At 45.2% G+C, this 17,915-nt stretch overlaps 1 protein-coding gene across 2 annotated transcripts in view; it reads left to right on the top strand.

Annotated features, from left to right (window-relative positions):
- The window catches only part of copg2 (COPI coat complex subunit gamma 2), a 113,330-nt gene that overhangs the window by 19,918 nt on the left and 75,497 nt on the right, over positions 1-17,915 (top strand). For both annotated transcript variants that reach the window (XM_059943962.1, XM_059943961.1), the window contains exons 2-3: positions 5,941-5,993; positions 8,794-8,874. In XM_059943962.1, the coding sequence (XP_059799945.1) occupies positions 5,941-5,993; positions 8,794-8,874 (134 nt within the window). The remainder of the gene's footprint in view (positions 1-5,940; positions 5,994-8,793; positions 8,875-17,915) is intronic.

Genomic DNA, 17,915 nt, shown 5'->3' with positions numbered 1-17,915 from the left:
ATCATGGAAATAGTTAAAAAGGTCAAAAAGATAAACTACTATTTAACTGAGTAACATTATGTATTTAAATGAAATACAGAACAAATTTGAAGACTGCCAATACTACTGCGTATTACTATGTAATGGTTATCAGTGGAAGAATTCATCCAGTGTATGCTGCCATATTATTTTGATTGACTATAAATGGACAAAATCTATGCAGACTCCTAGTTCAGTTAATGGACAGCTAATGCTGGATGGTATCAGGTGGGTGACTTTTAATTTGGTCCAGTAGTATAATATTTTCAGCTAGTGTCAGATCTTTTTGTCTCAACTTGGCAAGGGTCGGTGTTTTTTGAATCAGTGTCCATCACCATAAGTGGATAACATAACACAAGCACATGCAACTGACTATCTAAACACTTTGCAACACACAAAATGCTGGAAGAACTCAACAAGCCAAGCAGCATCTATGGAAAAGAGTATTGTCAACATTTTGGGCTGAAACTCTTTGGCAGGACTGGAGGAAAAAATGCTGAGGAGTAGATTTAAAAGATTAGGGGAGGGAGAGAGAAACACAGTAATAGGTGAAAACTGAAGTGGGAGGGATGAAGTAAAGAACTTGTAAGTTGATAGGTGAAAGAGACAGAAGGCCATGGAAGAAAGAAAAAGAGGGGTGGCACACCAGATGGAGTGGATAGGTGGGCAAGGAGATGGGAAATGGTAGAGAGGGAGGAATGGGGGCATTACCGGAAGATTGAGCAATCAATGTTCATGCTGTCAGGTTGGAGGCTACCCAAATGGAACATAAGGTGTTGCTCCTTCAACCTGGGTGTGGTCTCATCACGACAATGGAGGAGACCATGGATAGACATATCGGAATGGGAAGTGGAATTAAAATCTGTCCACTTTAAGCACAGTCTAGTGTCTCCAAGTGCACACAAATAATGCTAGTTAGAAACTATGTCCCAATTAAATGACATAGCATCTCAAATAAATGAAGGGAATCCTGGCTGTTTTCTCGATGTTTTTGTGTTTTTTTTTCAGAATTGTCCAAAATAAGTCGCTGTCCTTATTAATTGATGGCCCGATTAATCAGAATCTACTGTATTTAAAGCAGAGATTGACAAGTTCTTGGAGATGGGATCTATGGGCATTTAGAGAATCATGGTCTGATCAGGGACAGTCAGCATGACTTTGTGAAGGGCAGATCATATCTAACAAGCCTGTTAGAGTTCTTTGAGGAGGTGACCAGGCATATAGATGAGGGTAATGCAATGGATGTGATCTACATGGATTTTAGTAAGGCATTTGATAAGGTTCCACAAGGTAGACTTATTCAGGAGGTCAGAAGGCATGGGTTCCAGGGAAGTTTAGCCAGGTGAATTCAGAATTGGCTTGCCTGCAGAAAGCAGAGAGTCGTGGTGGAGGGAGTACATTCGGATTGGAGGGTTGTGATTAGTGGTGTCCCACAAGGATTGGTTCTGGGACCTTTACTTTTCGTGATTTTTATTAATGACCTGGATGTGGAGGTAGAAGGGTGGGTTGGCAATTTTGCAGACGACACAATGGTTGGTGGAGTTGTGGATAGTGTAGAGGATTGTCAAAGATTGTAGAGAGACATTGGTAGGATGCAGGACTGGGCTGAGAAGTGGCAGAGAAGTGTGAGGTGGTACACTTTGGAAGGACAAACTCCAAGGCAAAGTAAATGGCAGTATACTTGGTAGTGTGAAGGAGCAGAGGGATCTGGGGGTATATATCCACAGATCCCTGAAAGTTGCCTCATAGGTTGGAAGGATAGTTAAGAAAGCTTATGGGGTGTTAGCTTTCATAAGTCAAGGGATAGTTTAAGAGTCGCGAGGTAATGATGCAGCTCTATAAAACTCTGGTTAGGCCACACTTGGAGTACTGTGTCCAGTTCTGGTCATCTCACTATAGGAAAGATGTGGAAGCATTGGAAAGGGTACAGAGGACATTTACCAGGATGCTGCCTGGTTTAGAGAGTATGCATTATGATCAGAGATTAAGGGAGCTAGGACTTTGCTCTTTGGAGAGAAGGAGGATGAAAAGGGACATGATAGAGGTATACAAGGTATTAAGAGGAATTGATAAAGTTTACAGCCAGCGCCTCTTCCCCAGGGCACCACTGCTGAATACAAGAGGACATGGCTTTAAAGTAATGAGTGGGAAGTTCAAGGAGGGATATTAGAGGAAGGTTTTTTACTCAGAGAGTGATTGGTGCATGGAATGCACTGCCTGAGTCAGTGGTGGAGGCAGATACACTAGTGAAATTTAAGAGGCTATTAGACAGATATATGGAGGAATTTAAGGTGGGGGGGGGGTATATGGGAGGCAGAGTTTAATGATTGGCACAATATTGTGGACCGAAGGGCCTGTACTATGCTGTACTGTTCTACTAAGTTCTTGATTAAGAAGGACATCAAAGATTCTAGGGGGAAAAGGCAGGTGATGATCTGGGAGGGAAAATAAATCAACCATGATAGAATGGTGGAGATGACTCAATAGGTCAAAAGGCCTGATCCTACCCCTATGTCTTGTGATTGGAGAGGGATCAGCTTTCCACAAGTTGGACAATTCAAAGTTCAAGCCATCAGGTTGTGGATCCAGGAGGAGTTTGAGGTGCTGTTTCTTCTAGCTTTTTTTTTGCCATACCCTGGTGCGGAGGAGATTGAGGATTGACGTGTTGGAGTGGGAAAGGGAAGGGGAGTTAAAATAGCCAGCAACTGTAGGTGTTTGAAGTCCAAACTACTGATTTCTGTGTCTCCTGCTCTTGTCCTTCTGATCTACCATCCTGCAGCTAACGTTACTGTCAGTTTTGGTTTTGTTTCAGTCACTAACTGGGAGTGTAATTTGGCTTGCAGGTAGTGGGATGGAGACGCATCTTTACCAAAGGAGGTGTAAGGTTATTCTTTCCTCCACTGGGCAAGGTGTTGCACCTGCTTAGTGCCTCCTCCACCCCCGACCCCCCAGCATCAATCAGGGTCACTTGAAGCCATGGGAACAGGTGGTGGATGGTCGTATGAGTAGCTGGTGCATATCACAAGTCCTGGTTATGTGACAGTTTCTGAAGAGTATTAATAATGGCTAGGGACACCCGTTTTATAAAGGCACTGCCAGAGAAGGCAATGGCAAATCACTTATATAGAAAAATTTGCCAAGAATAATCGTGGTCATGGAACAACAGTGATCTCCACTGCCATATGACATGGCATTAATGATGTTCAATGTGCTTTGTTTCTTATGTGTTTCGTCCTGTGTAAATACATGCTGATTAAATTTTGGTTAAGCCCAAAAATTAGAAAGTAACAATGACTCTTGTCTGTTCCCTAAAGGCATCTCATTTCTTGGGGCGTGATTGGCATGGCAGAATCTGATGTTGCCAATATAATCAGATCTGTTGGTTCATAATATGGATGGCATAATTTATGCAAATTGTTTCTATGCTTGGACACTGTTCATCTTTGCTCACTGTAAATATTTAGGGAATATTATGCCAGACAAAACTCCAAATAGATTTTGGTTTATATGCGTGTGTATGTACATGTGTGTATGTGTCTGGGCCTCTGTTCATTGGAATTCAGAAGAATGAGGCTTATCAAATGTTGAAAGGCCTCAGTAGAGTAGATGATGGAGAGGATGTTTCCTTTAGTGAGAGAGTCTGAGAGCAGAGGACACAGCCTCTGAATAGCATGGCATCCTTTTAGAATGGAGATGAGGAGGAATTTCTTTAGCTAGAGAGTGGTGAATCTGTGGAATTTGTTGCCACAGGTGGCAGTAGAGGCTATATCATTGGGTATATTTAAGGCAGAGTTTGATAGATTCTTCATTAGTCAGGGCATGAAGGGGTATGGTAAGAAGACAGGAGATAGGGGTGGAGAGTGAAATGGATCAGCCATAATGAAATGGTGGAGCAGACTCAGTGGACCAAATGATCTAATTCTGCTCTTGTATCTTATGGTCTTATAATGTCCCAATGTGCTTTAAAGGAAATTACAGGGCAAAATGTGACATCAAGCTTCACACGGTTGACCATTGGGTCCCCTTCCAGGGAAGATGGGACCTGTACAGAAGAGATGGTTTGCACCTGAACTATAGGGGGACTAGTATTCTTGCAGGAAAATTTGCTAGTGCTGCACAGGGTGGGGTTGGGGGAGGGAGGGTGAGATTTAAACTAGAGTTGGCGGGGTGGGGGGGGGGGGTTTGGAATCAGAGTGCCAGACTAGATGGTGAGGTGGTTATACCTACATACAAGAGTCAGAAGTTGAAAGGTTGAGAATGGTAGGATTCATGCTCTGAGTTACTGTATGTATATTTCAGTGCAAGAAATTTTGTAGGAAAGGGAATGGATCAGCAGGTGGAATTATGACATTATACTATTAATGAGACTTGGTTGCAAAGGGGCAGGACTGGTGGCTCAGTGCTCCAGGGTTCTGTTGCTTTAGACATGAAAGAGCGGGAGGGATTAAAGGGGGTGGATGGCATTACTGGTTGGAGAAAATGTCATGGCAGTGCCCAGGCTGGAGAACTCGCCTACTGAAGATGAATGGGTGGATCTGAGGAATTAGAAAAGGATGACTACATTGCTGGGACTATATTGTATATCACCCAACAGTCAGCAGGATTTAGAGCAAATTTGTAGAGAGATCGCAGACTTTTGAATGGAAACATAAAGTTGCGATTGTATGTGATTTTAATTTACCAGTATGGGACTCCTATACTGTAAAAGGGCTGGACAGGAAAGAGTTTGTTGAATATGTTCAGGAAAGTTTCCTTAATCAGTATGTAGAGGTCCCAGCTAGGGAGCGCATAACTTTCCTGTTAGTAATTAGACAGGACAGGTGACAAGTTTGTGTCAGTGGAAACTTTCCATCTAGTGATCATAATGCCATTAGTTTCAATATAATTATGGAGAAGGTTAGGTTTTTTGGTCTTTGGGTTGATATTCTAAACTTGAGAAAGGCCAGTTTTGATGGTATCAGAAAGGATCTGGCAAATGTGGTTTGGGATACGTTGTTTTTCTGGGAAAGGGTGTTTTCTAGCAAAGGTATACCAGTAAATGGAAGGCCTTCAAAAGTAAATTTTTTTAGAGTACAGAGTTTGTATGTTTCTGTAAGAATACAAGGCAAGGATATACCGTAGGTTTTTGAGAGATATTGAGGCCTTGTAAAAACTAGGTGCAGCATGGCAAGAAGGAACAAATGAGATGCTTGAGTATAAAAATGCAAAAGAACACAAGAATTTACTGCTTAGCTGCTGTAAATTTCCTGATAAAAGTTTAGTTTACAACCTATTCAGAAGAGACACAAGTAGGACATGAATTTCTCCACTTGTGTGGTAAGAATGAATTTTCTGTCCTACTGTTGATCCTGTGACCTGGGTGTTCTTCCTGAGCCTAATTGGAGCTTTCAACTTCACATCTCTTTCACTATTGGAACACTCATTTCCACTTCGAAAATTTGCCTGATTCCATCCTCTGCTGAATCCCATCAACAGCTGATGTCCAGTCTAGTGTTGGTAAACTCCTAACTTCGGCCTGGCTTGTTGAATTTCTGGCCTCCTGTTTTCAACAGTTGGTGTACCATCCTGCCTTTTTTTTTTCTCCTATATCATTCTACCCTTGTTTTGATTTGGCTGCCATGCCATCAAACCTTAAATTTCAGTAATCATCCAAAATTCCTAGTGCACTTTTATCTTTGTGGTCTTCTACCACCAGCTCAATCTTTGTTTCTTGGGCATAGGTTTCATTTGCTCCACAACATAAACCTCCTTTAGATTCATAATTTTACATATTTCCTGGAACCTGATCTAGTCAGTTAGCGTTTCTTGTATCAGTACTCTTTTGAGAATCCTGGGGCATTTTTGATATTCTGTTGTAGAGTTTTGCTACTCCTGTATACAATGTCATGATGTTTTTTTATATTTTCCTGTTTCCTTCCCCAGGTGGGGGCTCAAATCCATTTCAGCATTTGGAGAAGAGTACTGTACTGCAGGAGGTAAGCACTGATTTAATGTACATAATTTTTCCAGTCCTGCACTCTCAAAGCTTAAAGAATTTGGACTAGCTAGTCTTCCCATGTTCACTAAGGCAGTGATGGAGACCTGTGACTTATAAACTGTGTCAGTTCATCTGATCAATGCTTGCCAGGATTCCAATCTAAGCCAGTGCCATTTTCCTGCATTTAGCCAATATCAGAGGGGATGTCAGGAGCAAGTTTTTCATACAGAGAGTGGTGGATGCGTGGAATGCTCTGCCAGCAATGGTGGTGGAGGCGGATACGATAGGGTCTGTTAAGAGACTCTTACATGGGTACGTAGAGCTTAGGAAAATAAAGGGCTATGCGGTAGGGTAATTCTAGGCAGTTTCTAGAGTAGGTTACATTGTTGGCACAACATTGAGGGCCGAAGGGCCTGAAATGTGCTGTAGATTTTTAAGTTCTATTACTGTTGTAACACGTGGTTATTTAGGTTACTGTCGCCTTCCTGTCAGCATGAAGCAGTCCGGCCAATCTCCTCTCATTAACAAGGCATTTATGCCCACAAAACCACTACCCACTGGATGTATTTTTGTTCTTGCACCACTCTCAGTAAACTGGAGACTGTTGTGTGTGAAAATCCCAGGAAATCAGCAGTTTCTGAGACACTCAAACCACCCCATCTATCACCAATAGTCATTCCATGGTCAAGGTCACCTGGATAATATTTCTTCACTATTCTCATGTTTGCTCTGAACAACTGAACCTTTTGACCTTATCTGCATGCTTTTATGCATTGAGTTGGTACTACTTGATTGCGCAAATGAGCAGGTATACCTAATGAAGTGTAAGGTGCTTCCAAGAACCTTAAAACTATGCCCTCTTGTGTTGGCCATTTCAGCCCTGGGCAAAACCTCTGGCCATCCATACAAGCAATGCCTCTCCTCATCTTATACACCTCTATCAGGTCACCTTTCATCCTCCCTTGCTCCAAGGAGAAAAAGCCAAGTTCAATCAACCTATTCTCATAAGGCACGCTCTCCAATCCAACAACATTCCTGTAAATCTCCTCTGCTGTCCCTCCACAGCATCCATGTCCATCCTACAGTGAGGTGACCAGACTGAACACAGTACTCCAAGTGGGGTCTGATCAAGGTCTTGTACAGCTGCAACATTATCTCACGGCTTTTGAATTCAATCCCACGGTTGATGAATACCAACACACCATTCGCCCCCTTAACAGCACTATCAACCCTAGTGTGTAATGTGCAGAAAAGCATCTCTGAATGCTTAACACGTCAAATCTTGAAGTGGATGGGCAACAGTAGCAGAAGACCATGATCGTGCACCTAGTGGCCACTTTATTAGTTATTGGAGGTACCTAATAAAGTGGCCACTGAGTGGATCCCATTATTGGCCTTGTTACTTTTCTTGGATTGCACGGAATGTGGGTGGAAGCAGGTTATTTTTGACTCAAGGATGTTCAAACCATTTGCCTTCTCGTTCAGTTATTTGTCAAGTTCCAGTTTATTGTCCTCCGGCTGTACGTATACATGACATACACTGATATCACACACAGCACGTAAAACAAAATATTACCTCAAATAAGTTAATAACATTTAATTCAAAATTCATGTAGTTTGCAGCACATGTAAACGGCTGTCTGGCCTAGTTATGAGACCTCAGTGGTGGCAGGGTATTCAGTTAGTCTCGCAGCCTAAGGCGAGAAGCTGTTACCCTGTCTGGCAGTCCTCGTCCTGATGCTCTTGTACCACCTCCCTGATGATGCTGGGTCAAAGAGATTGTGGGATGAGTGCTCGGGATCTTCCACGAAGGGCTGGAAGCATTGTTTACAACATTCCCAGTAAATGTCAATAATAGTGGGACGTGAGACCCCAGTGTCAGGGGCTGTCCCAGTGGAGGTTGATTTAAGTGTCAACAGGAGATAAAATAAACAGTGAAAAGTGGCAGGCAGATGGGCGTTGATTAAATTGCAAGACCCAAGTTGAGCTGTCGCACATCCTGTGGACGATTTATAGTGGTATTGTGTTGTCAGTGGACTAATGAGCTGGGAATACAGCTTCAAATGTCATCACAGCAGCTGAGGAATTTAAATTGTAAATTAAATGAGCTACAATATTTAAACAAGCTAATGATCATAATTCTATATGTGTCATTTAGAAACAAAATCTGATTGACTAATGCATTGGAAGGAAAAACACTCTTACTTTTGCCTTTGATTGATTTTAACTGCATCCCGAGATGGTGTAGTAAAATCAATCAGTTGTGTCAAGCTGTAGTGTTTAAATTACATAGGATTTGGAGAAATGCAACACCTGTGCAGCCCAAATTGTCCTTATCAGTGTTTATTCTGTACAGCAGCCTTCTTCCATTCAATTTCGTATTGCTATTTAAGCACATTTTTTCACTAAACTGCACGCATCTTATTTCCATTAAACAATCCGTGCCAATGTTTTTTTTTCGTGTGGCGGTGATCTTCAGATTCCAAAGACTTTCTGAGATGTATTAACTTACCGGTATATATTCATTGTTCACCTCAGTCTCCTTTACCCCACTCTTCCTGACACCCAAATGTCAGCTGAATGAATGCTTAACGTTGTTTAAGACTTTTGTGTGGTAGCCTCCAGCTTTCTCTGTTCTAGAGTGCAGATGAAGAAGGTAAATTAGAACATGAGCTTGGGTCTAATAGTAATTTTATATGTTGCATCATGACCTATCTCATCTCTATGCTAATTCTTAGTTTGCTAAGATTATTTATGAAATAGAAGAAACACTAATTTTTGCTACTTTCTTTCCTTAGGCTCGAGTTTTTAATGAAACTCCAATCAATCCTCGGAAATGTGCTCACATTTTGACCAAGATCCTGTACCTGATAAACCAGGTTAGACTGCCCTTCATATCTTTGGAACAAGGAATGCTAGTGCTTTGGGGGAAAAAAAATTGTTGGAATAGCATTTTCAGTCATATAGCATGACAGCGCAGAAACAGGCCATTCAGCCTGTCTAGTCCATGCCAGCTTGATTTTCTGTCTAGTCCCATCTACCTGCACCTAGACCATAGCCCTCCATACTTCTCATCCGTGTACTGTACATACCTAAACTTCTCTTAAATGTTACAATTGAATCCAAATCTGCTACTTGTGCTATTCCACACATGTACCACCCTCTGAACTCTGCAGGCCAGGCAGCATTCATGGAGTTTGGGGCCAAGACCCTTCATCATGACTGCAAAGGAAAGGGCAAGATGCTAGAATAATAAGTGGGGAGAGGGGAAGTTAGACAAACTATAAAGCAATAGGTGAAGTCTGGTGGGTGGGAGGGGGTGAAGTATGAATCTGGGAGGTGATAGGTGGAAAAGATAAAGGGCTGTAGCAGAAGGAATCTGCTAGAAGAGGAGTGGACTGTGGGAGAAAGGGAAAGAGGATAGGCACCAGTGGGAGCTGGAAGGCAGGTGAGGAGAAGAGGTAAGGGACCAGAGTGGGGAAATTTATGTAGGGGTTGGGAAGGGGGTGATCACCTGAAGTTGGAGAAGTCGCTGGCTATAGCCATGGATGGACCTGTCGGAATAGGAATGGGGTCAGGAATTTAAATAGTTGAGCACTGAGAAATTTGTTCTTTGCAGATGGAAAAATCTGAGTGAAGAAGTTTCTTCTCTGATTCCCCATAAATATTTCACCTTTTACCCTAGTTCTAGACTCGCCTATCCTGAGGAGGAAAAAGCAATTTGTATCTGATATCATCAACCTATGCAATCATTGTTGGAAAGCTTCCTTGCTAAAACATAAGGTGGGGTTTCATGCAGCAGGATTGTTGGTTTCGGTGGCTGGGAGAACTTCTGTTTGTAAGAGTGACCGTGATAAAAATACAAATCTTTGATTATGTCTCTAGTCACACTTTTGGACTTGATCTGATTCTAACAGCAGAAAGAGCCATGATGATGTGTTGCTAGATTTATTATTGCTTCTTGATACATTGATGAAATCCAAACATGGAATGGTAGTTGAACATAGTACAGGACAGGCCAATTCTTTAATCCACTCCAAAATCAATCTAACCCTTCCCTCTCACATCACCCTCCATTTTTCTATTATCCATCTGCCTATAAAGGATTCTCTTAAACATCCCCAATGTATCTTCTGCACACTCGCCACACCGTGTGTAATTTTTAAAAAACCTGCCTCTGACATCTGCCTATGCTTTCCTCCCAACACACAAGTTATGCTGCCTTGTATTCTCCATTTTTCACACTGTGGAAAAGGTCTGGCTGTTCACTTGGTTTATGCTTCTTATCATCTTGTACAACTCTGTTAAGTGAGCCTCCTTCTCTCCAAAGAGGAAAAAGCCCCAGCTCGATCAGCCTATCCTCATGGGACATGCTGTCTAATTGGTATAGTTGTTTTCTCCAAAAAGCTCCCTGTAGCTTAAAATTTACAACTCTTTGTGGGTTTTGTAATTACACAATCAATAGATAAAACCAGGCGCTTGACTCAACTTGTGTTTGCACTAACTTGTGGAATCCTTGTACAGTTCTGGTCACCTACCTACAGGAAATATATTGATAAGGCTGAAAGAGTGCAGAGAAAATTTGTATGGATGTTGCCAGGACTTGAGGAGCTGAATTAGAGGGAAAGGTTGAATAGGTTAGGGCTTCATTCCCTGGAGTGTAGAGAATGAACAATACAATATTATGAGGGGTACAGATACAGGAAATGTATGCAGCTGTTTTCTGCTGAGGTTGGGTGAGGCTAAAGCTCATATGTTAAGCTAAATTTGAAGTGAGGCTTTCACAGTTTTGAGTCTTTGTATTTCTGTTCCCCAGTGTTGTGGGTTCTTGATTAAATTTAAAGCAAGAGATCAATTTCCAATCAATGAAGAGAATCAATACCAAAAAGCGGAAAAGGGAAGTTGGATCAGCCTTGATCTTATTGAATGGCAGAGCAGACTTGAGAGGCTGAAAGGCCTACTACTGTTCCAATTTCTTATGTGCATGCTGTGATTTTTGTTATGGTTTTAAAGACAATGGAATTTATAAAGTATTTGTCGAGATACATTTGTGTTACTGGAGAGACAAATGGGGCAAAAAGGTGAGAGCACAATATGTGATAATATATTCAGAATGTGAGGTTAACAAATGCATCTTTTTATAAAGGTTAGTGGACAAATGGAGCACTCTCCAAAAATTAAGTCTTTTACCGAAAAAGTGTTTTTAAATGTAATTAACTGAGGAGTCCATAGACCCCAGGCTATGAATCCCAGGGTTAAAATAAGTCGGCCAAAATCCATTGGATAAATGAATAAACTTTGGAAAGCTTACTGTTGTTTCTATCTTTTAATTATTATTGCATTAATAGTTTACCATTCAGAAATACAGTTGACAATAAATTTCGCTTTGGTGCAGTGAAAAACTTACTAAAGACCAGCTTTATTTGTTACTTGTACATTGAAACATACAGCGAATTGCGTCATTTTGAGTCAATAACCAACACAATCAAAAGATTTACTGAGGGCAGCCTACAAGTGTTGCTGTGCTTCTGGTGTCAACATAACATGCCCACAACTTACTAACCTGAGCTGGTATATCTTTGGAACGTGGTTGGAAACCAGTGCACCCAGAGGAAACCCACACGGCCACAGAGAGAACATACTAGCTCTTTGCAAATAGTGGGAGGAATTGAATCCTGGTCGCTGGCACAGTAATAGCATTATGCTAACTGCTAAGCAACTGTTCTGCTCACAAAATTGTATCAGCATCACAGGCACTTTGCATCATATATGCAGCATTATTAAACATTTACTATAATTCTTATAAAGAAACACAATTAGAATAGAATAAAACAAATCTGTTGCAAGTGCAAGGTGATTAGACTAATTATCACTACTGTTTAATAACACTATGATCAACGTTTTGCTGTTGATTCAAGAATCAAATGGTTGAAGGGAAGTAGCTGTCTGGAATTTGGTGGTGTGGGACTTCAGGCTTCTGTACCTCCTGCCTAATGATAGCTGTGGAAAAAAATTGCATGACCTGGATGGTGGGGATTTTTGGATGTTGCTACCATGAGGTGAGATAATGGCATTTACCCAAGTAATATGTTTACTTGTAAATACAGGCTGACAAAATGGCAAAATAGAAGTCTTGTTACTTCCACAGTTGACTTTTTGATGTCCATCTTCTGGTTTGTAGTCATCCGATGAGTTGAAACTAGTGGACCTCTTGTCCTGTAGAGGACTCTCAGCCCAAAGCATTTTCTGCTTACTCTTTTCCATAGGTGCTGCCTTACCTGCTGAGATCCTGCAGCAGCATTTTGACATTTTTACATTGTCATTGCCAGCCACCCCAGTAGGTGGCAGTCTTGCACTAGATTCTGAAGGTTGAGACTTGTCCAAGTTTTTTAATTTAGGCAAACACTCCAGCACAGTATCAAGAGAGTGGTGCACTGTCAGAGCTGTTATATTTTAAATAAGCTTTAAATCAAGCTTCCATCTGCTTGCTCAGTTGAAGAACCCCCGATATTGTGTCAAACAGAGAGTTTGATTGCCCTTGTCAAGCCTCACCAAAAAAAATAGTTTGTTTGAAATTCATCTCATTTACTGTTGATGATCAGATGTTGCATGCATGGAAATTCTTTTCAAATGGAGTCCACTTTTAGAATCTGTAGCAAGTTGAAAGTTTGCATTTAAAGAGTAAAAGAGAACTCATCCACTGATTTTAATTGGAATCTAGTGTTCAATAAATCAGGTGGTCGGTATTTTATTTTATCTTCTCCAAGTCTTGCAGAGTCTAAGATTAAACTATAAAAAATATATAAGCAAAATGTTCACATAGTAGAGAGCTCTGGCACAGTATTCAATAGAGGAATAGCTAATTGTTCAATCAATAGATTCTAAAAGAATTAGAAACATAGAAATCTACAGCACATTCCAGGCCCTTTGGCCCACGATGTTGTGCTACTCTAGAAACTGCCTAGAATTTCCCTACCACATGGTCTTCTATTTTTTCTAAACAACATGCACCTACCTGAATATCTCTTAAAAGACCTATTGTTTCCACCTCTACCACTTTTGCTGGCAGTGTATTAAAAAAGAAGCAAACAAACAAACTTGCCCCTGACATTCCCCTTGTACCTCCAAGGACCTTAAACTATGCCCCCTTGTGTTAGCCATTTCAGCCCTGGGGAAAAAGCCTTTGCTTATCCACACAATTAATGCCTCTCATCATCTTGTACACCTCTATCGGGTCACCTCTCATCTTCTGTCGCTCCAAGGAGAAACGGCCAAGTTCACTCAATCTGTTCTCAGAAGGCATGCTCCCCAATCCAGGCAACATCCTTGTAAATCTCCTCTGCACTCTCGCTATAGAATCCACACTCTTCCTGTAGTGAGGTGACCAGAACTGAACACGGTATTCCAAGTGAGATCTAACTAAGGTCTTATATAGCTGTAAATAAATAATTTATTGAGATGCAGCAAAGAGTGGGTCCTTCCATGCTGCTCAGTAATTCCCCAATTTAACCCTTAACCTTATCATGGGACAATTTACAATGATTTACAAGTGTTGGGAATTAGAATGTGGGAGGAAACTGGAGCACATGGAGGAAACCCATGCGACCATGGGGAGAATGTACAAACTCCTTTCAGACAGCAGCAGGTATTGAATCTGAGTTACTGGTGCTGTAAAGCATTGTGCTGGCTACTATGCTACCGTACTGATATACTTAAAAAGAAGTAATTCTTCCTGTTTCAAAGTATGTATACATCACTGAATATTCAATTTTTGCCCTCAGTCCCAGTAGATCAAAAGAATCAATGAAAATCTACACACAAAGACTGGCGAGCAGCCAATATGCAAAAGAGGACAAACTGTGCAAATATTTTAAAAAATAATAATAAGTATGTATATAATACTGAGAGCATGAATTGTAGAGTCCTTGAAAATAAGCTCATAGGCTGTGTTGAGTGATCAACTCAGTGTTGAGGTGAAGTTATCCATGCTGGTTCAGGAGCCTTTTGGCTGAAGGGGGAGAAGTATGTAGTCCTTGACTGGTCTGGCTAATGTGCTTGACTCTTAACTGCCTTGCTGGTTGAAGAATAATTGTGAATGGGCAATAGGTGCGCAGTATTGTCATATCCCATGAATGAAGATTCGGTCTGTGTTGTCACCAATAGATGGTGCAATTGCAGAATGAATTGTGCTATTGTTGTGACCCATTTCCTGGCACATCCGAACCGACTCACAATTAGATAGCCTACGGGGGTTTGCGAGCACAGAGCTTTGGAGCCTCTGCGCCATGGGGGGCAGGTTGAGGGAGGCTTAAAAGTGAGGCTGAAGATTTCGAATAAAGTTTTTTCCTTTGACTGCAGTTACCGACTCCGTGTCGTAATTTTAGCGCTGCATGTAGCACACCGCTACAATTGGTGACCCCAACAGTCCAAACGATTTTTGGACCAGAAATGACCGACGCCGCCTCTGTTCATGTGGTTTCGTTGAAACTGCCGGGTTTCTGGACACAGCGCCCGAACCTATGGTTCCAGCAAGCCGAAGCCCAATTCCACGTTCGCCAGATCACCTCAGAAGACACCCGCTACTACTACGTGGTGAGCTCCCTCGACCAGGACATAGCGGCCCAGGTCGCGGAGTTCGTACAGTCGCCCCCAGCAGACGGCAAGTACACGGAATTCAAAGCCCTGCTCCTCAGGACTTTCGGACTCTCACGGCGCGAGCGGGCTGCCCGTTTACTGCACCTGGATGGCTTGGGCGACAGACCTCCATCGGCTTTAATGAATGAGATGTTGTCTCTCGCCGACGGACACAAGCCCTCCCTCATGTTTGAGCAGGCATTCCTGGAGCAGCTGCCCGAGGACATACGCCTGCTGCTGTCCGACGCGGATTTTAGTGACCCCCGGAAGGTGGCAGCCCGGGCGGACTTGCTGTGGAACGCCAAAAAGGTGAGCATCTGTCCATCGCACAGATCTCCCAGCCACGCTCCCGGCAGCAAACCAGTCCAGGCCCGGCCGCAGAGCCTGCCAACCCCCGGCCCAGTGAACACTGGTGCTTCTACCACCAGCGGTGGGGCGCAGAAGCCCACCGTTGTTGCCCGCCCTGCAAGTTCCCGGGAAACGCCAGGGCCAGCCGCCGCTGATGGCTACGGCGGCTGGCCATTGGGATAGCCTCCTGTATGTGTGGGATAGAAGGTCGGGACGCCGGTTTTTGGTCGATACTGGGGCTGAGATCAGCGTTTTACCTCCGACGAGTTACAACACCCGCAGCAGGGCACCGGGTCCCCCCCCGAGGGCCGTGAATGGCAGCACAGTAAGGACCTATGGCACCCGTCAGGTGCAGCTATAGTTCGGCTCCAGCCAGTTCACGTGGGACTTCACGCTGGCCGCCGTAGCCCAACCGCTTCTGGGTGCGGATTTTTTGCGGGCTCACAGCCTACTGGTCGACCTGCCCAGGAAGAGACTGGTACATGCCGAGACCTTTCAGACGTTCTCCCTGGGTACAGCCCAGTTGCCAGCCCCTCACCTCGGCTCCATCACGCTCTCCGACAACGACTTCACCAGGGTCCTGGCGGATTTCCCATCGGTTCTGGCACCGCAGTTCACAGCGGCCATGCCCAGGCACGGTGTACAGCACCACATCCCGACCCAGGGACCACCCCTCTACGCCCGCGCTCGGCGGCTTCCCCCGGACAAGCTCCGACTGGCGAAGGAGGAGTTCCAGAGGATGGAGGAATTGGGGATCATCCGGCGGTCCGACAGCCCATGGGCCTCCCCCCTGCACATGGTGCCCAAAGCGACGGGGGGCTGGAGACCGTGCGGCGACTACCGCAGGCTGAATGAGGCTACCACACCGGACCGCTACCCTGTGCCGCACATTCAGGACTTTGCAGCAAACCTGCACGGCGCACGGATCTTCTCCAAGGTAGACCTCGTCCGAGGGTACCATCAAATCCCGATGCATCCTGACGACGTCCCCAAAACGGCTCTCATCACCCCGTTTGGCCTTTTCGAGTTCCTCTGCATGCCGTTCGGCCTGAAGAATGCCGCACAGACGTTCCAGCGGTTAATGGACGCGGTGGGACGGGACCTGGACTTCGCGTTCATCTATTTGGATGACATCCTCATAGCCAGCAGCAGTCATCAGGAGCATCTGTCCCACCTCCGTCAACTCTGCGCCCGACTGAGTGAGTACGGTCTTACAATCAACCCCGCCAAATGCCAGTTCGGACTCGATACCATTGACTTCCTGGGCCACAGGATTACTAAAGACGGGGCAACCCCTCTGCCCGCTAAGGTAGATGCGGTCCGCCTCTTTCCCCGACCCACCACGATCAAAGGCCTTCAGGAATTCGTAGGTATGGTCAATTTCTACTGCCGCTTCCTCCCTTCAGCTGCCCGGATCATGCGCCCCCTGTTCGCCCTGATGTCGGGTCCGAGCAAGGACATTACCTGGGACGAGGAGTCCGCCGCCGCTTTCGTTCAAACGAAGGAAGCTTTGGCGAACGCCGCAATGCTAGTACATCCCAGAATGGACGCCCCTACCGCCTCACAGTGGACGCATCAAACACGGCAGTCGGTGGGGTGCTGGAGCAACTCATCGCAGGTCGCTGGCAACCCCTGGCGTTTTTCAGCAAACACCTGCGACCACCCGAGCTCAAATACAGTGCTTTCGACCGGGAACTGTTGGCGCTCTACCTGGCAATCCGGCATTTCAGGTACTTCCTAGAAGGTCGGCCCTTCACCGCATTCACGGACCACAAACCGCTTACCTTTGCGTTTACGAAAGCGTCCGACCCCTGGTCGTCCCGCCAGCAACGCCACCTGTCCTACATCTCTGAATACACGACGGATGTCCGGCACGTCTTGGGTAAGGACAATGTCGTGGCGGATGCGCTCTCTCGCCCTACCGTTCATGCCCTTTCCCAAGGGGTAGACTTTGAGGCACTGGCAGAGGCGCAGCAGGCGGATGAGGAGATTCCGAGTTACAGAACCGCAGTCTCCGGTTTGCAGCTCCAGGACCTCCCCGTGGGCCCAGGTGAGAGGACCCTACTCTGTGACGTCGCCACCGGCCAGCCCCGTCCCGTCGTCCCGACAGCCTGGCGGCGCTGCGTTTTCGACTCCATTCATAACTTGGCTCATCCCTCCATCCGGACAACTGTCCGGATGGTTTCCAGCAGGTTCGTTTGGCACGGACTCCGCAAACAGGTCAGTGAATGGGCCAAAACGTGCATGCACTGCCAGACGGCCAAGGTGCAGCGACACACCAAAGCCCCACCGCAGCAGTTCCATCCCGCCCACCGGCGTTTCGACCACATTCATGTGGATATTGTGGGTCCCCTGCCAGTGTCGCGCGGAGCGCGGCACCTCCTGACTATTGTGGACCGGTTCACAAGATGGCCAGAGGCGGTCCCGCTCACCGACACCACCTCCGAATCTTGCGCCCGAGCCCTGATCGCCACCTGGATATCTCGCTTTGGTGTACCAGCCCACATTACCTCCGACAGAGGCGCCCAGTTCCTCCAGCCTGTGGTCAGCTATGGCCAGCCTTTTGGGGACTCAGCTGCACCACACCACTGCCTACCACCCACAGTCGAACGGGCTAGTAGAGCGTTTCCACCGTCACCTGAAGTCGGCCCCCATGGCCCACCTGCAAGGAGCCAACTGGGCGGACGAGCTTCCCTGGGTCCTATTCGGCATCCGCACAGCGCCCAAGGACGACCTGCACGCCTCGTCGGCCGAGTTGGTATACGGCGCGCCCCTGGTCGTCCCCGGGGAGTTCCTACCAGCCCCAAGGGGGCAAGAGGAAGATCCCGCAGCAGTCCTGGGCAGACTACGCGAGAAGCTCGGTAACCTGGCCCCCATACCCACTTCACAGCACGGGCGGCACCCGACCTGCGTACCCAAAGACCTACAGAACTGTAAG

Source organism: Hypanus sabinus, chromosome 19, assembly GCF_030144855.1.
Source record: "Hypanus sabinus isolate sHypSab1 chromosome 19, sHypSab1.hap1, whole genome shotgun sequence".
NCBI lineage: Eukaryota > Metazoa > Chordata > Chondrichthyes > Myliobatiformes > Dasyatidae > Hypanus > Hypanus sabinus.
Note: the sequence above shows the minus strand (reverse complement) of the source record. Positions and strands in the feature narration are given on the sequence as shown.